This window comes from Lipotes vexillifer, unplaced genomic scaffold (genome assembly GCF_000442215.2).
Source record: "Lipotes vexillifer unplaced genomic scaffold, Lipotes_vexillifer_v1.1 scaffold779, whole genome shotgun sequence".
Taxonomy (NCBI): Eukaryota; Metazoa; Chordata; class Mammalia; order Artiodactyla; family Lipotidae; genus Lipotes; species Lipotes vexillifer.
In genome coordinates this window covers 1098704-1124114 of record NW_006788448.1, presented here as the reverse complement: position 1 = coordinate 1124114, position 25411 = coordinate 1098704, and the positions used below count along the sequence as shown (strand labels likewise).

The window sequence follows — 25411 nt, the reverse complement described above, 5'->3', positions numbered from 1 at the left end:
GGAAACCTAATTTATGAAGTATGTACTTTTTAAAATGAAGATGAATTACTGTTCCTGTTTATAATTTAGATAAACCAGGAAAGGAAGTTAATAAACTGCGTGAGCAGGAACGATCCATCTCTCCTCTACTTTTTGAAGATAGTCCTCCTGATTTGCAGTCCCCAGGAAATGCTTTCCAAGTGAACTTTGAAGAACTGAATAATCTTCAGATACTCCAAAACTCAATTGTTTTTGGAACATCAGCTGAGGAAGTGGTAAAAGAAATTCGTTTCAGAATCGAGCAAAAAACTACACTGACAGCCAGTGCAGGTACTTAAAAGGATATTGATGGTTCCAATAGTTATAATTTTCAGACTAGCTAACATAGTATAATATTAGTAGTTTCTCACTATAAAGTGTAGAATAACATTTTACTTAGCTGTTCTTTTATTAACTTCTGACAATATACCTATTCAGAATACTATGAACCTATAGGTAAATTGGAATTAAGCACAAAAACCCATGTGTCCAAAGCAAAAACTTATCATAAAGCTCATGTAGCTATCTTTTTTGAAACACAAAATATATTTTAATTGGTTTTGGACATAATACTTTGTTTTCCCTTTGAAGACTTACAGTGCAAGAGAGACCACAGATGTCCACACAAAATATGGATGAGACAGGAAAAAACACCAACTAGCAACATAGCAATCTAGGGTCATCTGGTGAAGGGAAAAAGAGCTTTACATATGCCAATAACTCATGAGGGTATCACTGTGTCTTAGCATAGAAACTGATATTCATGAGGACCCTAGATTAACTTAAGAAAGCCATATTATGATTGGGTTAGTCTTTTCTTCCTATGCCAAAGCATGAGAATAAGTAATAAATTTTAGAAAAATGTGTATAAAAATTGAACTATTTGATGATCATAGTTGAATATACCTATTTCAAGTTATCTTAATCATTAAGACACCTAGAAATTATAAAACACCTCTCTGAAAAGGGATAATTTGCTTTGTGAGTAGCATAAAAAGGATACACCTATTTCATTATCATTGTTTTAAATATACTGGAAACAAAATCTTTGATTTTTTTTCTTTATGTGGATAATCTATACAGAAGACCTTTTCAAAGAGTAAATATCCATCCTAAATTATATTCTTGATCTTTTCTGTAAGACAGCCCTGTATTCCTACTAAATATAGTAAGTAAACTAATAATATCACTTAAACTCAGAAATTACTCTTAGACTTTAAGATACCATGGAGATTTAAATATTCCTCATTTCTGCTGCCCCAATAACTAATACAATTCTTTTTCCTAAAACCATAGCAAGCCCTGGGGAGATAGATAGTAATCAAATGTTATTTTTAAAGTAGCATTCCACATCATTTCAGATTTTTGCATTTAATTTTTTTTCTGTGTTGTTATCGCATATTTTAAAATCATACATATCATGTTCTTTGAGTCATAAGAGTGTTCTTCTTTTAAGGCATTGCACCAAATACAATGTTAGCGAAAGTATGCAGTGATAAGAATAAACCAAATGGACAATACCAAATTCTCCCTAATAGACAAGCTGTGATGGACTTCATCAAGGACTTACCCATTAGAAAGGTGAAATTTTATGCAAAATTTGTCATCTATATATATACTCGGTGTTCTGAAGAAATACTACTTAGGATGATAGTAATCATTCTTTCAGAAACTTTTTAAAATGATAGCTAACAAGCAAGAATGATAATGGATGATTTAATTAGGACTTGAAGAAATCTTTCTGTGAAATCCTAAAAGTGAGGTTTAGGAAGCTTGTCTGTTGAAAAGTTTGTTGAAAAGATTTAGAATTTTAATTGTTTTTGACCAGAAAAAAAAAACCCAAATACTTTACCATCTTTAAAATGGTAAAATGATCCCTCAGGGATTATAGAAAGGGTATATTTTATTATTGTTTTACAGCTTCTAGATTGTTCTGCATATATATGCTTTTTAAAAAATAATAATTGTACTATACACTATTTGATGTTCTAGGGCTTGCTTTCCTGACTCAGCATAATGTATATTAGTGAATCTAAATAAACATTTTCAACGCTCAGAAGAAAGTCTATATCAAAATATATAATGTATAATGACTACTGAATAGCTTAGTATATATAAGATGTAGCTATAAAGCAGTGTTTTCCAATGTATTTTTAAGGTATGAATGGGTGTTCTGTTAAAAAACGTTCTGGGGTCAAAGAACTTTGGAATGTACCACCCTTGGTGGGTAACAACAGATATTAATTTATTGAAGATTCATAATTCTTACAATAATAAAGTTCATTTAAAGTTTGTTTACCCTAGAGACAGACTCATTGTTACAGAAACAAACTGGTGGTTTCCAGAGGGGAGGGGGTGGGGAGTTGGGCAAAATAGGTAAAGAAGATTAAGAGGTGCAAACTTGGAGTTATAAAAACAATGTCATGGGATGTAATGTACAGTATAGAGACTATAGTCAGTAATATTATAATAACTTTGTATAGTGACAGATGATTACTAGACTTATTGTGGTGATTGATTCATAACGTATATAAATGTTGAATCACTGTGTTGTACACCTGAAACTAATATAATGTATGTCAACTATACTTCAATTTTAAAAAATTAAAAGGGAATAAAAAGTTGTTTATCCTACCATTCCCCAAGTTTATATGACCACAGAACTCTTTTTTAAATGCTTTTTAAAAATTCCATGGAATTTAAAATTTTTAATTTTCATGGAACACCGGTTTAGGAAATATAGCCAAAAAGTAACTAAAGTCGTTCTCTTGTGTGACTTTTGAAACTAGGCACATTATTTATACCTTTTATTAGTTATAAAATGTATGATGAGATTATAATATCACTTCTTATCTTAATTTCAAAATGTATTAATGATAAGTTGATTCTTTTCTAGGTTTCTGGAATAGGAAAAGTTACAGAGAAAATGTTGAAGGCCCTTGGAATTATTACTTGTACAGAACTCTACCAACAGAGGGCATTACTTTCTCTCCTTTTCTCTGAAACATCTTGGCATTATTTCCTTCATATTTCCCTGGGTCTAGGTTCAACACACCTGGCAAGGTATCTGTATTTATAATTATTCTGCTTTTTTTTAGCATTTGCTGAAATAACAGTTTTCACCATTGAGATAGAGACTTCAAGGATAACATGTTTTAAATTTCTTTTAGGCTAGCTCAATTCAGAATATAATTTTTGAATTAGAGTCAAAAGATTGGATGTGAGAGAAAAGGAAAAGAGGAATAAAAAATCACTCCTAGGTTGTTGGCTACAGCATTTGGATAGAGGGATAAGAGGAATGATGGGTGCTTTCTTTTCTGTACCTGCCTTGTTCTTTGTTCAGAATGTAAGAATACTGGTGATCAGATTGTGGGGGTAAGAAAGATGGCTCATACTCCAGAACTCACCCTTTAATGCAAGTAGACTTAGCGATTCTTTGAAAGCCTTCATGAACTACCTGTATTTCTTCTCTTTTCCAGATTTGTAAATGATTCATTCATTCAGTACTGAGTACTTTGTGTTAGGCACTGTTCTAGGCACTGGGAATAAGAGCAGTAAACAAGGCAAAGTCCTGCCGTCATGGAGTTTGCAGAGTAGTGTGGGACATAAAAAGTAACCAAATAAACAAATGGAGAAAGTAAGGCAGAGTGGGGGCGCATAGATGTTGACTTGGGGGGTAAGAGATGGGGCTGGCAGCGGTTCTCCAGAGGCAGAGACCTGAAGGGGCCAGCCATGCAAAGATCTAAGAGAAGAGGAAACGGCTAGAGGAGAGGCCCTGTGTTTCCTCCCTGCCACTCTTTCATCCAGGTCTTAAAAAGAAGGATCCCAGAGCTAGAAGGGTACACTGTTTAGGGTGGGTGAAAAGAAGGCACTAAAAACAAGAATGAAAATTAACACTGGGCACTATTTTTACGATTTTGTTATCATCTTGTTAGCCTGCCCTCAAAATAACTCTTTTATATTCATATTATAGTTAAAGTAAATGAAAACAGGAAGATTACTGAGGAGGCATGTAAAATAAGTTTGATTAACCAATTAGACCTGCTAAATCTTACAGAGATTGCAAGGCATGTGCTATTATTTTTCTCATCCCTCCATGCTCCTCATTCTTTCAAGTCCAGGTAGCTGACTTTGATCTTGAGTGGATATAATGAAAGATAAGAGAAAGACATCACAGTACTATAAATAATCCAGTATATGAAGGTGATGAGAAATAAAACTTTCTTCTTTAATCCAAAAATTATCCTCTTTTTATTTCCATAGTGCTTGAAAACAATATAGTTTTTAATATAACATAGCACATATTAACCTGTGGTAGAGATGCAGGTAATGCTTTTAAGTGAAATTCATAGGTAATTTTTAACAATATAAAATAGCAAACTTACCTTCCCTTCTATCCACATTCTCTTTTTCCCTAATTTGCTTTATTTTTTAATCTGTAGTACTTCTCCCCTTCTGTTCCATATTTACTGCTATGTTTATTTGTCTCCCTCCACTAAGATATGTTTCTTTATAACTATTTTTTTTAACATTTATTTATTTATTTGGTTACACTGAGTCTTAGTTGTGGCAGGCGGGCTCCTTTGTTGTGGCTTGCAGGCTCCCTAGTTGTGACATGCTAACTCTTAGTTGTGGTACGCACATGGGATCTAGTTCCCTGACCAGCGATCAAACCCAGGCCCCCTGCATTGGGAGCACAGAGTCTTAACCACTGTGCCACCAGGGAAGTCCCTAAAATATAAGTTTCTTAAAGGCAGGCACTTGGTCTGTTTTGTTCATTACTGTTATCTCCAAGGCCTAGAACAGTGCTTGATTCATAATTGGTTTGTGAAATATTAGGAAAATGAATAATCTACATGTCATTTCAGCTTTTTGGTTTTAACTACTCCTACCAAACTAGGTGGTTCAGATTCCCAATCATCATCCTATTGCTGTATGGCAAATTTTGACTGAGCTTCTATAGAGTGGTATAAGTGAATAATAAATAGGCTATTATTAATGTACTAGGCCAAAAACTAGATAATAGAGATTAAATTATTTAAAATTTAATTATATCTTATAACTGCAAGCCATTATGCTACTACCTTCTGTTGGTTTTTGTAAGTTGTGATTTTTTATATTCAGGCTTTTGATAGAAACAATTTATAATATCATCCTGTTTTCAAATTTGTTCTCTTTGATAGATATAGACTTGACCCATCACACATGTAATTATATTAGCATATCTTTCTACATTCTTTGGTGATAGTTTTATTTTTAGATTAAAAAACTCACTGTGTTTCATGATGTATAACTTTTAATCTAAAACATTGAGATCTCTAAAGGGTAACTGATGTAAAATCATCTTGGTTGACTAAAAGAAACTCAGTCTTCTTTGAGAAAGCAAATAAAAGCTTTTTTTTTTTAATTTCAAGGGATGGAGAGAGGAAAAGCATGAGTGTTGAGAGGTAATGTTTTGTTACTAATTATTCATAATTTGTATTATTTTAAACTAATTTTTAGTAAATTATCACTGAAATTTAAAAATCTATTTTCAAAGCAAGTAACAATTTTCAGCAGTTGATACTCCTACAGTAAGTATTCCAGTGCAATGCTTTATTATCTTTGCTTGCTGTGCTCTCAATGGGAAAAAATTTAACTGCAGTGATTTTTTTAAATGTTGGTTTTGTTCCTATTCAGTGAAAACCAAGCATTTTAGGATTCTAAATCTTAATTTCTAGGCTTATTTATAAGGAAAATGATACTGAGTAGTTATTTGGGAAATTTAAGAAATGATGATGGAAATTCTTCCTGAAGTTCTTCAAATATTGGTGAATAACCATAGGCATCAAATAGTAAGATACTGATGAACGAGAGCTTAGAGGTGATCTAGTTCAGTGGTTTACAATCTTGTTTGAAGTCAAATGAAATCTTGATGGAACCTTATTGTTTTGGGAAATATGTCATTGTTTGAAAAGTCCCTCGCTTATCTCCTCAAAGAACCAAAGTTCCACTAAGACATTTAAGAACCGCAGACCTAGTATAAGGTTGTGTTCATTTTGCACGTATATTATTCATGATCAGAAAAGCGGAATGACTTTTTTTTTTGAATTTTATTTATTTATGTTTTATACAGCAGGTTCTTATTAGTTATCTATTTGATACATATTAGTGATCTATTTGATACATATTAGTGTATACATGTCAATCCCAATCTCCCAGTTCATCCCACCGCCTCCACCACCCCTGCTTTTCCCCCTTGGTGTCCATGTTTGTTCTCTATTTCTGCCTTGCAAACCAGTTCATCTGTACCATTTTTCTAGATTCCACATATATGTGTTTATATACAATATTTGTTTTTCTCTTTCTGACTTACTTCACTCTGTATGACAGTCTCTAGGTCCATCCACATCTCTACAAATGACCCAATTTCATTCCTTTTTATGGCTGAGTAATATTCCATTGTATATATGTACCACCTCTTCTTTAGCCAATGGCCTGTCGATGGGCATTTAGGTTGCTTCCATGACCTGGCTATTGTAAATAGTGCTGCAATGCACATTGGGGTGCATTTGTCTTTTTGAATTATGGTTTTCTCTGGGTATATGCCCAGTAGTGGGATTGCTGGGTCATATGGTAATTCTATTTTTAGTTTTTTAAGGAACCTCCATACGGTTCTCCATTTACATTCCCACCAACAGTGCAAGGGGGTTCCCTAGAAAAGATGAATGACTTTTACAAGACAACACACTCAGTAAATGACTGATAAAAATTGCTCTTGTAGGCTGTGATTTACATAAAAGCAGTCAAAGGAAAAGAGGGGAAAAAAGCATCCAAAAGTGAGATAGTATCATCCTATTTAATGATTTTTTCTTCTATTTTGTCTTTTGTTATTGAGAACATTGCTTGCTGTACAAGAATATTAATATTAACTAATATTAATATTTCTTAAGAAAGGGCCACCAAACCAATAGAAAAAAGTGAACAAAGATCTAATTAGCTAATAGAAAAGACGGTACAAATGGTTTTATAAACATGTGAAAATAATCTCAGTCTCCGTATAATTTAAGAAATTCAGATTGAAAATTCTCTGAGATAGCATTTTTCACTAATCAAGTTGGCAAAGATGCACACTCTATTGGCAAGACTATGGGAGTGAAAAAGCTATTAAACTCTAAAGGAGGGTGTACTAGTTTCTTATTGGTGGTATAACTAATTACCACAAATTTATTCTCTTACAGTTCTGAAGGTCAGAAGTCCTAAAATTAAGGTGTCATTAGGGTTGCGTTCCTTCTAGAGGCCCCAGAGGAGAATCCATTTCCTTACTAAAAGCTTCTAGAGGCTTCTTGCATTCTTTGGCTCACAGCCCCATTCTCTATCTTCAACTCTCACATTTTGTCTTTCTTTGACTCTTACCCTCCTGCCTCCTTCTTACAAGGACCCTTGAGATTACAGTGGACCTACCTGGATAATTCAGGATAATCGCCCCATCTTAATTTAACCACATCTGTAAAATTCATTTCACCATGTAAAGTACTAGATTCTGAGAGATTAGGATTTGAACATCTTCGGGGACCATTATTTTGCCTACCACAGGGGGCAAGCAATTTGGCAGTATCTATCAAGATCACAGATACACATGTACTTTGATCCCACAGTTCTTTTTCTAGGCATACATTCCACTGTTGTAATCACATGTCAATCATTTTACATGTATACATGGTTATGCACTGCATTTTTTGTGTGTGATAGCAAAAGATTGGAAATAAGTTTCTACAAATAGAGGATTGGTTAAAAGATCTTACATCTTTAAATTAGAATTCATGCTGCCATATATAAATGAAATTATTTACTTATAGGGAACTCTCACCAGGATGAATGAGAAAAGCAAAGTGGTAAATAATGTATCTAATATTCTACTGTTTATATAGGGGAAATGTTTGCTTGTTTGCTTTTATATGCATACAGTATTCTAGAGGAATAAATAATGAATAGGAAGCTGGCAATATTGGTTGCCACTAAGGAAGAGAACTGGGTAGCTGGGAGTAGTTAGAAGGGGGACTTTTCACTGAATGACTATTCAGGGTTTGCTTGGGCTTTTTTACTGGTTACCCCACTCTCTCTTTAGTGTCTTTTTGTTAATATGACCTTTCAATACCCTTGTGCAGATGAAGTCACAAGTTCTACACTTAATCTTACCAGCCCTCCATTTCCGGTTGCCTATTAGATGACTTTATGTAGGTGCCACGAACCAACCCCTTAAATCTACTTGAAGATAATTCGCTTACAGAAAATACGCATGCAGTGATTGGAATGTTGTTCTCATTTGTACTTTCTTAAGATAATCCTCTGTAGCAGTCTGTATACATATGTATCCTAATGTTTTGTAAGTTTTGAGGGCATTTTCCTTATATGTTGGTGACTTTAATCATCTTTTAAAAAATATCTTAGAGAGAAAATGCGCCTTTGCTAATCAGTGTAGCTATAAACAATCTTCCATTATTTAAGAAGATCTTGGATGTTTTTACTTAATCATATCTTAGTTCATCTGAAAACTTTACTCTGTACTGTAGAAAATATAATTTAATGCTAGGCCATTTACATGTACTATATCATTTCTAAAGTGTACTGAATTGTAGTTTACTTTGTGCACCAAAATCATTCTTGCCTTTCTAGGACATTCAGTGAGATAAGTAAAGCAGAAGAACAGTACAGCTTGTGCCAAGAACTTTGCAGTGAACTTGCTCAAGACCTGCAGAAAGAAGGACTTAAGGTACTTCATTTTTATGCAGTGTTCTTAGTTTTCAAAATTTTTAATAATAAAAAGCTACCTTAAATTTTTAATGATAAAAAGCTACCTTAAACCAAGAGTTAGATTTTGCATTTAAATACACATTGGGATGTGTCAGAAAAGAGAATTCTTGTCTTCAATAGAGACAAATTGAATTCTGACCCTTATCTGAGGCCTATGATGAGGTCATTTTATGAGAAGCAACTTATGAGGTTGGAGTGATTCCAGTGTAATTCCAGAGAAGTTTATATTACCTTGGGAGTACATTTGAATAAGTTCAAAATCAGAGTTATATTGGCAGTAAAGAATAAGAGATAGGGAAGGATTTCCCTAGAACTGTGCTTGTTATAAATGCCTTTCCAATTATCCTTTAATGTCATTGTCAGGTAGACAGTGACCTTCTGGAATAGGCATTTTGTTTCAAGGCCTTAATCCAGGTTGCTTAACACATTGAGAACAAAACCTGGAAGGCTTTGAACTTTGTATTGTATAATCTTCACTCACAACAATCCATGTTTAGTATTTTTCCAACATTCTCAAAACAGAGGTAGAGTTATTACAAAGTATAATACAAAAGCAATAAAAAGTTATTACAAAGAAAGGGATATCTGATGAATATTTTCTTATAATCCTTCTTTTTGTACCTTAAATATATAGAGAGTTCTTTTTTAAAAATTTTTTAAATAAACTTTTAATTTTAGAATCATTTCAGATTTATAGAATAGTTACAAGGATAATATCAAGGTTTCCAGTATACCCAGTTTCCCTCATTATTAACATCTTATATTATCATAGTACATTTGCAAAACTAAGAAACTGACACTAACACATTTCTGTTAACTAAATCCAGACAGTATTTTTGTTTTACCTGTTTTTTTTCCATTCATGTCCTTCTTCTCTTTGTTCCAGGGTTCAGTCCAGGGAACCACATTGCATTTAGTTTTCATGTCTTCCCAGTTTCCTCTAGTCTGTGACAGTTTCTCCATATTTCCTTGTTTTGCATGACCTTGACAGTCTTGAGGGATACTAGCCAGGTATACTGCAGAATGTCTTCCAATCTGGGTTTGTCTGATGATTTTCTTATGATTAGACCAGGGTTATAGGTTTTTAGAAAGAATACCACAGAAATGAAGTATCCTTCTCATCACATCCCATCAAGGTATACGATAGCCACATGATGTCACAGGTGAGAATAACCATCCTCACTTGGTTAAAGTAGTGTTTGCTAGGCTTCTCCACTGTGAAATTACTATTTTTCCCTTTCCATACTCTGTTCTTTGGAAGTGAGTCAATAAGCCTAACCTACTCTCACAACCTCCAGGAGGTAGCAAAATATACAAAACAAAATTTACTGTTTTAACTTCCTAAGTATACATTTTAGTGGCATTAAGTACATTCAGCTTGTACAACCATCAACACTTTTGATCTCCAGAACTTTTTCATTATCCCAAAGTGAAACTGTATCCATTCAGCAATAACCGTAAAGGAGTTCTAACATGTAAATTTAACATAATATCTGGCATATAGTAGGCACACAATAAGTGTGAGCTGTCCAGGAGATCTTTTCAATGAGGTCCCTTCAGAAAGATTTTTTTTTCCTATCTTTTTATGTACTGAATTAACCTCAAAAAAGGATTCAGTAAAAAGAAAAGTAATCAGTTAACTTTGCCCTTTATATAAAAGTCTTTTATAAAAAGTCAGTTGGAGAGGGAAGTAATAATTACTGACTAAAATGGGATTTTTAGATTACTTATGGATTTCAGTTATTCTTTATGACAATTTTCATTACCATGGTTTTTTTTTTTTTGTAATTGTAATAGTTAGTATTTATTGCCGTTTAATATACGTCAGGCACTGTTTTAGGGTCTTTATTTAATGAATGTTGATCTTTAACATTGAATGATCTCAACCCCAAAGAATTAAAATTGTAAGTTTAGTGTTTTGCCGTTATAAGACCTGTCAACTAGTGTGTCATTGGAGTTCTTCCTTCCTAGAAATTTCTCTTATATAGAAACTATTATATGATGCAGCTGACAAACATAGGGAAGGGAGTGTGGATACAAAAACTCCATGATCAGCCCCTAGACCATTAAAGATTGAGTCATTATTTTATAACATAAGCCAAAATTGTGTTTGTTTTTGCTGTCTTTCATTAGTGTTTTGTTTAGGCACAGAAGATAGGGCAACAACTCCTCCTCCTCCTACAAAAGCTCCACATTACCATGTTTTTTTGTAAATAATTGATTATACTTCTGTACTCTGTGTACACAAGAGACCTGTCTGAATTTTTCTAACCTGTAAAATAACTTTTTTCTGCAAGTTAAAGAGCCATATATAATAATGTATTCTGTTTCTTACAGGGTAGAACTGTTACCATTAAGCTAAAGAATGTGAATTTTGAAGTAAAAACTCGTGCATCTACAGTTTCCTCTGTTGTTTCTACTGCAGAAGAAATATTTGCTATTGCTAAAGAATTGCTAAGAACAGAAATTGATGCTGATTTTCCACATCCCTTGAGATTAAGACTTATGGGTATGACTTTACTTGTTTTTCCTTAAATCTTCTAGACTTTTCCATAGAATCAACTTGGGAAATATTCTCACCTCCATTTTATTTCTTAAACCTGTTTAGGAAGTTGTACTTATGCTACTGCCATTTTTCTTGATTCTTAGGACCTGATGCCTGTGAAGCCACGATCATTAGTTTAATTCCAGTAAGAACCAGTTAAAGTCGTTCTTTTCCTTACTACTTACTGAAATCCTTGGGGTTAGGTATCTTTCCAAATTTTAAACTTTTCAGATTTTTGAAAGCAAATTCACTGCATGTTGAGTATATTATATAATACTCCTTTGGGATCTGAAGCAGCACTTCATGATCAAACACATTATTATTTCTGTAGGAAAACAAAAAAATATTCACACTGAGTTGTAAAGACTCTGAATAGTCTCACACCAATCTTGTCATCAATTACCATTTGTTGCTTACAATTTTCAGAGCTTTTTGGATTTCAGAATTACAGATAAGGGATTGTGGCACTATAAAACCACATTTCTAGCCCTCATGTGGTAAAAAAAGACAGACAAACCATGTTTCCAAAGTAAACGAGTGAGAGAATGTTTACGGATAAGCACTCCAAATGCCAACTTTACTGCTAAGAATGGGTCATTAGCCATACTTTCACATATGAAAAATAGCACACACTGAAGTCAGTTTGGATAAAGTATGTTAACTAAAAGAGCTAAAGAGTGGATGTTAATAGCAGCTTTATTTATAATTGCCAAAACTTGGAAGCAACCAAGATGTCCTCCAGTAGTAGGTGAATGGAAATTATGGTACGTCTAGACAACAGAATATTATTCAGCACATAAAAGAAATGAGCTATTGGAGTAGAGGGTGGGGGAGAAGAAAAGAAATGAGCTGTCAAGCCATGAAAAGACATGGAGGAAACTTATGTGTTATTAACTGAAAGAAGCTGATCTGAAAAAGCTACATCCTGTATGATTCCAACATATGACATTCTGGAAAAGGCAAAACTATGGAGATACTAAAAAGATCAGTGGTTGTCAGGGGTTGGGGGAGGGAGGAATAGGCAGAGCACAGAGGATTTTTAGGGCAGTGAAACTATTCTGTATGATGCTATAATGGTGGATACATGTCATTGTACATTTGTCAAAACCCATAGAATGTACATCAGGAGTGAACCCTAATGTAAACTATGAACTTTGAGTAATAATGTCATGTCAGTATAGATTCATTGATTGTAACAAATGTACCACTCTGGTGTAGGATGTTGATAGTGGAGGGGGAGTGCATGTGTGGGGCAGGTAGTATATGGGAACTCTCTGTACTTGCTACTCAACTTTGCTGAGAACCTAAAATTGCTCTAAAACATAGCACCTATTGCAAAAAAGGGAGCTAAAGAATCTATGCAATTGACTACAATTAGTTACTCGATATTTAATGGTATCATGTGTCAGGTATTAACTGAAAGACCTATATAATCATGCTAAAACTCCGATAGATACTTACTATTTAGTATACCCAGCTTTATGAAGAAAGGTAATTTCTACTCATAATACCACCTTTGAAAAAGCATCCTTTAATTCAGAGAATACAGTGTTGCTTATTATTTCTGGCTAAACAGCCTTTTTCATATATGTTATAATAGTATTATGCAAAATGTATTGAATTTGAAATGGATTAATTATGGTTGGTTTAATTTAGGGGTGCGACTATCTGGTTTTCCCAATGAAGAGGAGAAGAAATGCCAACAAAGGAGCATTATTGGCTTCTTACAGCCTGGAAACCAAGCCCTGTCAGCCACCAGGTGTATACCAGAGAAAACTGACAAAGATCAGTTTCTAAAACCTCTAGAAATGTCTCAGAAGAAGAGTTTCTTTGATAAAAAACGATCTGAAAGGAATTGGAGCTACCAGGACACATTTAAATGTGAAACTGTAGATAAACAAAGTTTACAGACATCACAATTCTTCCAAGTTTTAAAGAAGAGGATGAGTGAGAATTTAGAAACATTGGAGAATTCAGATAACTGCCATATATTTACTTGTCCTGTTTGCTTCAGGGAGCAAGGAAGCATCAGTCTGGAAGCCTTTAATAAACATGTAGATGCGTGTCTTGAAGGACCTTCCATCAGTGGAAACTCTAAAATGTCCTCACGTTCACATGCTTCCTCTACAGAAGTGAACGAGAAAGAAAATGTACACGATTCTGTTTCTGTCTGTGAGAAGCAGGATTATGAGACTCATCAGAAGAATACAGAGATCACATCAGTAGATTCTGTAGAGTTGGCAGAGACTACTGGTAATCCATCTAATACAGAAGGTGTAGATGTGCTAAGTAATAAGCACAGCGAAGAGGAATGTTCTAGTCTTCCAAGCAAATCGTTTAATATGGAACACTGTCCTCAGAATTGTTGTGCTGTTTCACTGGAAAATGAAGATGTTGCGTCATTAAGAAGGAAAGAGCCCCTACAACCTTATTTATATGAAGTGATCAGTGACCAAGTCCTCATTTGTCCTGTTTGTAACCTAGAACAAAAGACTTCAGATCTTACCCTATTCAATGTGCATGTAGATGTTTGCTTAAATAAAGGCATTATCCAGGAACTGAGAAAAGATAAGGTTAATCCAGTTAACCAACCCAAAGAAAGCACCACGAGTACTGGTGAGTTTACAGTTTACAGTTTACATAGTTCATGTACGCTGCCATTTAGGAAAATGTTAGTTACCTTAACGGTGGGTTAGAATTAGCTGAAGACATTAGATTTTAAATTTTGGGAAACCTCTGGTTTGGGCTTGATTTAGCACAGAATGAACTCAGTGGTTTAGGGAGCTGAGTGATCTAATCGAAACAGAAATCCCTTCAGAGAACACTTGCCAAGGCACAGTGGTAACTTAACTATAATTATATAGCCAAAAAGCCTCTTTAACTTGTTTTTTGGTAGTTCCGGCTCTAACCCAACTTCAAAATCAGCTGTAATACTAATAAAACAAGTAAGTTACAAAGAAATTATGCTATACATTAGTTTCTGGTATATATAAATTCGAACAATGTAGTACTAAGGAGGTTTTTATTATCTTTAATCAGTCAACCTTAACTCTTTAAATTTTTAGAAAGCTTTTTAATTATTTCATGTTTTTCATTGTGGAATTTCTTCCCTCTAAAGATAACTCAGGCAAAGTACAGAAGATTGGAACAAAAGCAAACAGGTATGGCTAATTTGAGTTTTAATAAAACTGGCTATGAAATTGTTATATTTTGAGGTCTGATTTTTAAGAAGTGTTAAAATTTGCTTTTAGAAATCATTAAGTAAAAGTTTTAAAATCAATTATTTGCATAAACAATATTTTAAATCTCGTCATGCATTTTATTATCTTATATTTTTTTGTTTTTTGTTTTGTAGTTCTTCATGCATTTTAATTGCGTGTTCTTTTTTATTCCAGGCCAGGACTGATGACAAAGTACTCGGCATCAAAGAAAACAAAACCAAACAGTCCCAGACACACCCTTGATATATTTTTTAAATGAACATTGAACATTTTATCATTAATTTTTGATTGAAGCTTGTTATTTTATAATCAATGAATGTATTCTTCCTCATTTCAGGCTTACAGATTCATTGCGTGAAAGGCAAGTGCAATAAGCCCTCCCCAAATGACATTTCCTTTATATGAATTTGGAATATATACTAATTTACTTCTGTATATTTTTTTTGATAACAGTGAGAATTCCACTTCCATTATACTTCAATTGGAAATCAGTCCTGTTAGAGATAATTGTAAAATGAGAAGTTAGGAATGGGATCAGGAAGTGATTTCCTTCTTTATTGTATTTTATAGTGAATATAAAAACTTAGATTTATAAGGGCTCTCAGAAGTTCAGATAAAGCTATTTTAGCATGAGAATTTTTCAGCACTTAACCACTTTGTTGGCACTGGACTGCTATGTTTGGTCTTAGTATCTTCTACAACTTTGTATAAGTATATTTTAGCTCCTAGTATCTTCAGATACCTCATGAACATTCATAATTAATACTTATCTTAAGTTCTGTGAAGAGTATTAGCAGAACTAGCATGAGTGGTTTTGTTACCTTCAGGAAAATAATGTCACAGTATTATTTGCTGTGTTAAAAGAATTTTTGTTTAAAATATGATTATTCATTTGATTTTTTAAAATTTAAAATTTATCTAATGAATAAGCACTTGGTTCACTTTAAAAAAGTATTTAGTCTAAGATTCAAGGTAATTATTTTCTTATCTAGGACTTTTAAATAGCAATATTTCATTTCTTGGCAGTTATATTTGTACTTTACACAAATCTGTAAAAAAGGATAAATTGTACACTCACTTCATTTTTATTATGACCTTCTGGAGAAGAATGTGCAATTCAAAAGATTAATGTGTGTTAAAACACCTCATTTATCTTAGTTATATTTCTATCATGTTTTCATTAATATTCGCGAAAGAAGACAGCTTAACAGTAGTTAGCTTAAGTAGTTGTTCCAAATATTTTTGTGCTATCAATAGAGGAGTTTTTATCAAAAAACAATTATTTAATTGAAACATGAACATGGAACCCATTTTCTATTACTGCTTTAAGGAACTGAATCTTTTGTTCTCATATTTTTGTTTCTTTTCATATTTTATAGCTTATTACCTAAATGTATAAAGACAATGTTTTAGGAGTAGCGTAAATTAGGATCTTGCACAACCTTTGGCCAAAGTGGTAATTTGACTTTAAATTACTAGATGGATTAAAATTAGGCTTAATGTTTATTAACATACCAATTTCATGCCTAATATTATTATACGCTATGGTTAGTACCTAGTTGTAGAGCTACGCTTCTTGATTGTGTGATTTACTTACATTAATTCTCTACAAAATTAATTTCCATGAAGCACTGATTTAATGTACTGAAAAGTAGATAGAACCATATTTGTTCTTTTCTATTCTATCTTGTTTCAAGTTCATTTTTGTTGTGTTTTCAACATTAGAGTGAATACTAAATTATTTTCACTTAGATGATTCATTTAATTGAATGTTATCATTTAGCAATATTTAATAAAAATTTTAAATGAAGTTTTCAATGTTTAATCTTTAGCCAGTAGAAATGGTTTCCTTACTTTTCCACTCTTCCCACCTCTGTTGCTTTCACTCTTATTTTCTTTGCCCAGAATTTTCTCCACATCCTTTTCTGTTTTATCTAATAATCCAACTCATTTTCTTTTTATTATAATTTTGTTTGGGGGCATTAAAAGAAAATACAACGAAACCACAAAGAATAAGCACCTATCATCTTACCTATTTAGAGAGTCAGAATATAGGGAACCACCTGGGAGAACATATTTGCAACACATGTAATTGGCAAAATACTAGTATCCAGTATATATATATACAGAATATATAAATGATTCCTATGAATCATTAAGAAAAAGACAGACAGCCAATAGAAATTTGGACAAGTCTTTAGATGGCACTTTACATAGAAAGAAATCCAAATGGCCAAGAAACATGAAAACATCCTCAGCCATTTTTGTAATAGGGAAATGAAAAAAACCAAACAAACCACAAAGAGGTATTGTAATACCTTTCCCAGATTCACAAAAATGAAGGGATCCAATGATACTAAGTTTTGGTGATGATGTGGAGCAATATGAACTCTTATTTGAGAACAATCTCTTTGGAAAAAAGTTTGTCCTTCAGTAACTCTGAAGATGTGCACACTCAACACCCCAGCCACTGCACTCCTAAATATACGCCTTTGCTGGTTATCTTCCATTTGCCCTCCTGATTTTACTCTGTGCCCTCCACCCTGCTTTAAGTTCAGTGAGGCAGCATGGCAGCGGGCAGCCACTGCAGAAGGTTTCAGGGAGGAAAGAGGATGAAGTTGTTTATTTATTCCCTCATATACCTTGTTGAAGAATCATGTCAAGCTGGCTAAGTCCCTTGACGAAAGGTCACGACTTCTTCATATGTCATTTTCTGCTCTCTCTCCAGGTTCTGATCATCCTTTCCTTGCCCTCACCCCCTCATCCTAGGGGTGGCAACAGAGCCTTGCCCTTACTAGCCCTGAGGTGCTGCCCTATCTTTTGTGGTTTCCCCACACCCTGCCCACCCCTTTGTAAATGGTCCCTTTCTTAAAAGTCATCTCAAAATACAATTTTTTTCCTGCCAGAGCCATAACTGATACGATGTCTTGGGAAAACTATTGAACATGTTTTTTAGAAAGCATGTGCAAGAATGCACATAGCAGCACTGTTATAGGCAAAAAATGGAAATCAAATATTCAGCACTGGTAGAATGGTTAGATTCTACCATTGCATATTCATGTAGATTCAAACAGTAGAATTCTACACAGTGGTGAAAATGAAGGAAATAGCTAATCAGAAGGTGGATGAATATCACAAACATAATGTGGAGCAAAAGAAGCAAATCATAGAAGGATGCCATCAGCATGATTCCATTTGTATAGTTCAAAACAGTGTATATTGCTTTAAGAATGTATTCATATGAGATCAAATTATTAAGAGAAGCAAGTATATTATTGTCCCCAAAGTTAGAATAATGACTTCCTCTGTGGGGAGGAAAGGGAATGTGATTGAGAAATGGCACATGGAGCTGCTGAGATGCTGACAGCCTTTTATTGTCTTGGGTGGTGACTTCATGGATGTTTATTTTAAAAATATTATTTAAACTGTGTGTATGTATTTTATACATTCTTGTTCACATGTGACCTATATCATGATAAAAAGTAACACACAAAAAAATAGCAGGAGCCGCTTTCCTTAGTGAGGTGATGTTCTCCTTGATCTCTGCAGGCTACTAGCTTCAACAGAGAAAAAGTACGTTTCTCTCTGCTAGGACTTTGCTGAACACAGCAAGAAAGAGTCATCCCATGACAACATTTTGAGTTTTTCTCCTAGTGTTTCCCCTAATGCTACAGCCTCAATCAGCATTTGGTCTGCTCTCCAAAATCAAATTGCCAAAGTTGACAATTTGACCAAATATTTTATCATCTCCAAACAAGTCACCAGCTTCCCAACCTGTGATATATATCGCCACTCCTCAAAGCCCCTCCCTCAAACACTAAGCCAATTCTGTATATTAGATTTTGTTATTTTCAGCACCCTGCTTTCTGTATCACTTCAGAATTTTACTTCAGCTGTGAATTACAGAGACCCAATCAGTGTCTTAAAAAAGAAAAATCAGTTCTAGTGTTCCCACAAAACACAAATTTCATTGGTTAACTTTGGCTCGATAGTTCAAAGATGGGTTCACAGTCTGATTTTCTTGGCCTCACATGGCCAACTTATGGCCACAAGATGGATGGACTTTTCTATATCCAGCCTTACACATGAGTTCCAGGTAGGAAGATGAGGAAGTAAAAAGGACAAAAGGGCAAGTCTGTCCCGCTTTAAGGAGCTTTCTTGGAAGCCCCACATAACAATTTCCACTTCCATCTCATTGACCAAACAGTGTCATGTGGCTTCCCCATATTAAAGGGAACCTGGAAATGTAGTTTTTAGCTGGCTACGTTGCTACACCCAAACAAAATCAGGTTCTGTTAGTAAATTGTGCCTCACCTATTAAAAATAACTATATAACTTTATTATCAGATGATGTGTTTGTCTACATTTTTAAAAATCTACATTTAGGACTTCCCTAGTGGTTCAGTGGTTAAGAGTCGTGCTCCCACTGCAGGGAGCACGGGTTCAATCCCTGGTCAGGGAAGATCCCACATGCTGTGCAGCGCAGCCAAAAAAAAAAAAAATCTACATTTAATTAAAAAGTTCAATAAGGTTATGGCTACAAAATCAATGTACAAAATCAGTAGCATTCCTGTACAACAGTAATAACCAATTAGAAAATATAAAAATAAACTCTTTCATGACAACAATCTATAAGGGACCTAAAGGGGCAGCGGGTTGTGGGCGGGGGGCGGCGGGTACCTATCAAAATAGGTGCAAGGGGCTTCCCTGGTAGTGCAGTGGTTGAGAGTCCGCCTGCCGATGCAGGGGACACGGGTTCGTGCCCCGGTCCGGGAAGATCCCACATGCCGCAAAGCGGCTGGGCCCGTGGGCCATGGCCGCTGAGCCTGCGCGTCCGGAGCCTGTGCTCCGCAACGGGAGAGGCCACAACAGTGAGAGGCCCGCGTACCGCAAAAAAAAAAAAAAAAAAAAAAAAATAGGTGCAAGTACTTAGGAACTACAAAATATTATTGAAAGACAAGCAGTCTGAGTAAATTAAAAGAATAATCCTATTTATGAATAGGAAGAATAACTATCTTAAAGATAACTCTTCTCCCCTAATTATTCTACAAGTTCAATAAAATTCAAAACAAAACTTCTTATGGTTTTTCTTGGAAGTTGTTAAGTAGATGGTAAATTTTATATGGAAGAGCAAAGGCCCCAGAATAATAAGGTAGAAGGACAGGCCCTATTACATAGCAAGATTCATTATAAAGCTGTAGTAATTAATACCGTACACTAATAGAGTAGTATTGGCCTGGGTATGGACATTTTAGACAGCTCAGTACAAAAAGTATTTACTATTTAATAAATAGTGCCTAAACTCTGACCTTCCAACTGATTTCTCAGCTTCTCCTGCTCTAAACCATTTTGTGCATTTTTTGCACATTAGCCATAATGTTTTCATAACGTCACTCGTATTAGAAACAAAGCAAAAAAAAGATTTCAAAGCTCTCAACTCTGTCCAGGATCAGTGGGAGCTGAGAAGGGGACTGATTTTCAGCGTATGATGATTTCTATGGTGCAAATACCATGACAGATTTCAAGCTATTGACACGATGTCAACCAGTTCACAAAGTTCCTGAAAATTTAACAGTTGGCTCTTGGGTGCCAGCACAAGCGAGTTCCCAAAAATCAGTGTTCATGGTGCACACCAAATACTGGCTTGGCATTCAAGCCCGGTCAAGTCACACTGCATTGCTTGCAGTTTCCTGAATTAACCAAGCTATTTCTCCCTTCTGGTGTCGTGCTCAGTTGCTCCCTGTGCCCAGAATGTGCTTCCTGAATGCCCCTTTGCCCTCTCCATACACAGTAACCATACACAGCTATTCATCTTTCAACTCATCCCAAGGACCACCTTCAAGAAAGGGTCTCTGTCCCCTAGGAAAACTGTTTAGTTACTCCTTTGTGCTCCTGTTTCTCTATGAAGACACTGAAACATTCTTTGTTGTGGCTTTGCTGTGGCTTTGCTGCGGTCTCTCCCTTCTAGGTTGTAGGCTGCTAGAGATGTTGGACTGTCTTTCACTGATCTCTGAATTATAAGTGTGAAGTGTAAAGCCTGGCACTCAGTAGGTGTTAACTATCATTTGTTGACCCATAAATGAATAAATAATGTTTGCCCAAAGACTGGTGTCTATTACTGTCATACTAATTTTCTCCGTGAAGACAGGGTGGCCGACATAGATGGCTGCACTCAAGCTGAGCCCTAAGGATGGGCATTCTGGAAAGAGAGAATTGTACTGATCTTTCCCTTTATTGGGTAATTGCTTGCTTTATAAATGTTTTATTACTGTGTTCTTTTGTGGTAGCTTGGAAATATTTGGAAAAAGGCTCAAAATATGACTATTAACCTAGGGCTAAAAAAAAATGATTTTTGAGGAAATATTCCATTTTGAAAATCACACCTGGTGCCTGCTGTCTGCTTTTTTTTTTTTTTTTTTCATAAGTAATCTCCCCTTTGTTTTTGTGGCCATGCCTTGTGGGACGTGACATCTTAGTTCCCCAACCAGGGATTGAACCTGTGACCCCTGCAGTGGAAGGGTGGAGTCTTAACCACTGGACCACCAGGGAAGTCCCAGTAATGTCCCATTTTGAAAAGCAGTAATACATTTGAGCATACCTGGTGCTGGTAGGGCTCTAGTGAACATCACAGAGAGGTGTTTATACCCCTGAAGCAAAAGCTGTTTTTTTGTTGAATCATTAAGGGATAATCACTTTTGCTTTGTAATACATAATTGGATTACCAGTTGTTTAAGAAAAACTCAAATGATATTATGGTGAGTATTGAAAACATGATTCCATTTATTAAATCGTATATTGGACTGCTCCCCTTACAAGTGTGAGGTAATTTATTTTCTAATTACTGCTGTCTACAAAAGGCTCAGGGAGACAGAAGATAATTCAGAGGCAAATAGTTTTCACACTTCCTTGTAATTGCGGTCTCTTAAGTTTGTTATGATTTCAAACCCATATATACCTACATATACATATGCATAGATGTGCATACACCATATATATATGTGTGTACATACATACTATACACACATACACACAACCTCACCTGAACCCATATCTGTTACTGAATTCTGTCCTTGTAGGGCCCGTTGAAAACATCCACTTCTTTGTATTCCTTTTGTCAAATCCTCAACAGTTGCCTAATCTCTGGCCTTCCAACTTATTACTCAGCTTTCATCAGTTTCCTTCCCTTCTCTAAACCATTTTGTGCATTTTTATAGACAATGCTTTCCTAACATCACTCATATCCATCTGTGTGTACCAAAAAGGTGGGTCAGTTCTGGGGTCAGATCTAGTTCTATTTTATTAGGACTCAATTTTTTTTTCACTCCTAGAATATGCTCAACTTCTAATTTAACTTCTGAACGCATCCACAGGCATGAGATGTGCCATGGTTTTATTTGTTTGTAATCCATCAAACAGTGCTTATGTACTAGGGATTCAATGGAGATATCCTGGTTGTCCTTCAATATTCTACTTTTCTTCCATATTATTAGAATTTTAGCTAGGCACAGAATTGCCCAGAATAATTTACTATATTTCATCAAGTCTTTATTTTATAAACCACTAAGAAAGAAAGAAGACCCAAGATGGCGAGTCCAGTAGGTTACCACTGCATTAAAATGCAGTACCAAGGTTTTCCATCTTCAGAGAGGCTATTGAGTCTTACTTTATTCTAGAGAAAATTCTGGAAGCCCATTTAAAAATGATTCAATACTTAAGTTCCAAAAGTGTTGGTTATCAAGCCAACCTCGACACTTCACCCTACTGTATAAAGAACGGCCTAAGTGTGCGCCAGGAGTTTTCTCAGAACGTTTTGCCTCGCGTGAACCCAACCACATCACGCCACACCGGAAGGCGGCACCGCCTGGCCAGGGCTGGAGACCCGGGGAGAGCCGCCATTAGAAGCGCCAGCAGCCGAGAGCGGCCCCGGGGGTGAGCGGTCTCGGGGGCCTGAGGGCCTCAGGGTCGGACATGGAGCCGGGTCGGCGCGCCCCGGGGCGCCGGGAAGCGGCAAGGGGGCTGCTGCTCGACGAGGCTGCGGCCGCCAAGGGGTTGCGTGAGGACCTGAGGGGCGCGGCAGCCCAGCCCTGGAGAGGCCTGGCGCGGATCCCGAAGCAAGAGCGTCCGCGGCGCGAGGAGGCGGCGGCCGAGCACGAGTTCCGTGAGTCTCGGAACAAGGCCTGGAGACGCCGGCGCTGGCGGCGCCGCGCGAGCGCGGGGAGCTGGTTGAGCAGTGTGGGTGCAGCGCTCGGGCCGCGGCGGTAAGGGACCCGTGCGCATCCTCATCCCTGCGCCCTCTGAGAGCTAGTTTTCAGCTTTGGGATCCACCCCCACCGAAGTTTTGGTTCACATTTCTCAGGCCGTTTTTTTCCGGTTAACCCTGCGCTGTGGGTGGAAGGAAAGTGTTACCCTTTCAAATTAAGGAAAAGAATTTTTCAAGAAATGATTAAGCCCTTTTACAAATAAGGAAAGAGGGTTTTTTTGTTTGTTTGTTTTGTTTTTTTGCGGTACGTGGGCCTCTCACTGTTGTGACCTCTCCCATTGCGGAGCACAGGCTCCGGACGCGCAGGCTTAGCGGCCATGGCTCACGGGCCCAGCCGCTCCGCGGCATGTGGGATCGTCTCGGACCGGGGCACGAACCCGTGTCCCCTGCATCGGCAGGCAGACTCACAACCACTGCGCCACCAGGGAAGCCCCTGAAGGAGTTTTATGTGCTGTTATCTCCTATAGCCTGACGCATTCACTGATTTATTGTGTGACTTTAAATAAGTCACTTAATCTTTCTGTACTTTAAGTTTTTAAAGCATGGAGGGGATCATCTATGCCTTGGGGATACATTTGTAGCATAAACTCAGGGACGCTGTTTAAGGGTCTTCAAGGTTGAGAATGACGTCGAGTCTCTTAACGAGCACACCCTCCAAGTTGGGATAGGTGGGATGGCCTCATTTCCTGAAGACCAGCCTTGCGGGCAGAGCACCAGTTTCTTTTCTTTTTTCTTATAATTTTTTTTTCCCCCGGTACGCGGTCCTCTCATTGCTGTGGCCTCCCCCGTTGCGGATTACAGGCTCCAGACGCGCAGGCTTAGCGGCCATGGCTCACGGGCCCAGCCGCTCCGCGGCATGTGGGATCTTCCCAGACCGGGGCACGAACCCGTGTACCCTGCATTGGCAGGCGGACTCTCAACGACTGCGCCATCAGGGAAGCCCTTATAAATTTATTTATTTTTGGCTGCGTTGGGTCTTTGTTGCTGCACGCAGGCTTTCTGTAGTTGCGGAGAGCGGGGGCTACTCTTCGTTGCGGTGAATGGGGGCCTCTCATTGCGGTGGCTTCTCTTGTTGCGGCCTCTAGGCACGCGGGCTTCAGTAGTTGTGGGTCGCGGGCTATAGAGCGCAGGCTCAGTAGCTGTGGCGCACGCACTTAGTTGCTCCGCAGCATGTGGGATCTTCCCGGACCAGGGCTCGAACCCATGTTCCCTGCGTTGGCAGGCAGGTTCTTAACCAGTGTGCCACACAGGAAGCCCGATGTTGAATTTTTTTAAATGCTTTTTCTAAATCAAATTAAATAATCATGTAGTTTTTCTTTTTTAGACCACTAATATAGTAGATTACATTGATTGATTTTCAAATATGGAACCAGTTTTGCATTGTCAGGATAAACCCCACATGGTTATGGTGTATTATACTTTTTATATATGACTGGATTTGATTTGATAATGTTTGAGGAGTTTTGAATCTATGTTGTTGAGGGATATTTGTTTATACTTTTCTATTCTTGTAATGTCTTTGATTTTAGGATCAAGGAAATGCTTATCTCGTAAGATGTGTTGGGAAGTGTTTCCTCCTCTTCTCTTTTCTGGAAGAGATGGTATAGACTTGATGTTATCCTTTAAATATTTGGTAGAATTCACCAGTGAAACTATCTGGGTATGGGGATTTCTTTTTTGGAATTTTTAAAACTACAAAGCCCGTTTCTTTAATAGTTATGGGATTATTCCAGTTATCTGTGTAATCTTGAGTGAATATTGGTAGTTCGTGGTTTTTGAGGAATTGTTTCATTTCATCTAAGTTGTTGAATTTATGTGCATGGAGTTGTTCATAGTATTCTCTTTTTCATCTTTTAATGTCTGTGGAGACTGTAGTGCTCTGCTCTCTTTCATTCCTTACATTGGTAACGTGTGTCTTCCCTCTTTTTTCTTAGTCTTGCTGGAGGTTTATTGATTTTATTGACGTCTTCAAAGAAGCAGCTTTTGTTTTTATTGATTTTTCTCCGTTGTTTTTCTGTTTTCAGTCTCATTGATTACTGCTTTTACCTTTGTTGTTTTTCTTCTGTCCGCTTGATTTACGTTTATTTTGCGCTTCATTTTTTACTTTCTTAAGGTAGGAGCTTAGATTATTGACTTGAAGCCTTTCTTCTTTTCTGATCATTTAATCCCATAAGCTTTAGCTGCATCCCACACATTTTGATGTATTTTATTTTTATTTTCATTCAGTTCAAAATATTTTCTAATTTCTCTTGAGATTTCCTCTTTGATCCATGGTCCAGATTTTTTTTTTTTTTTTTCAAAAATTGGAAGTTCTCATAGTACTGAGCCTACCTTCCCTCCTGGCAGTATTCTTCTGGAAGTGATTGTGGTTACCCAACCCTTCCATCCAACGATTGAACAAATATTTATTGAACACCTACTAGCACTAGGCGCTGGGATTACTTCAGCTTCCCCATGGATGTGTATTCAGGTGAAGGAAGCAGACAGTGAACAAGTATATATGTATTAAATGTCAAATAATATCAAATGATATGAAGAAAGAATGGAGTAGGGCATGGGGGTAGAGAATGACAG

The 25411-nt window shown here is 36.4% G+C and overlaps 2 protein-coding genes across 2 annotated transcripts in view; both read left to right on the top strand.

Moving 5' to 3' along the window:
- The window catches only part of POLK (DNA polymerase kappa), a 72423-nt gene extending 56036 nt beyond the window's left edge, over nucleotides 1-16387 (top strand). Inside the window, exons 8-16 of the mRNA XM_007461606.1 lie at nucleotides 70-309; nucleotides 1475-1599; nucleotides 2915-3081; nucleotides 5433-5465; nucleotides 8674-8770; nucleotides 11149-11320; nucleotides 13013-13972; nucleotides 14475-14517; nucleotides 14752-16387. Of these exons, the coding sequence (XP_007461668.1) occupies nucleotides 70-309; nucleotides 1475-1599; nucleotides 2915-3081; nucleotides 5433-5465; nucleotides 8674-8770; nucleotides 11149-11320; nucleotides 13013-13972; nucleotides 14475-14517; nucleotides 14752-14836 (1922 nt within the window). The 3' untranslated portion in view covers nucleotides 14837-16387. The remainder of the gene's footprint in view (nucleotides 1-69; nucleotides 310-1474; nucleotides 1600-2914; nucleotides 3082-5432; nucleotides 5466-8673; nucleotides 8771-11148; nucleotides 11321-13012; nucleotides 13973-14474; nucleotides 14518-14751) is intronic.
- A 6158-nt stretch (nucleotides 16388-22545) lies between these two features.
- The window catches only part of ANKDD1B (ankyrin repeat and death domain containing 1B), a 56447-nt gene continuing 53581 nt past the window's right edge, over nucleotides 22546-25411 (top strand). The window contains 1 exon segment of the mRNA XM_007461614.1: nucleotides 22546-22735. Within this exon segment, the coding sequence (XP_007461676.1) occupies nucleotides 22546-22735 (190 nt within the window).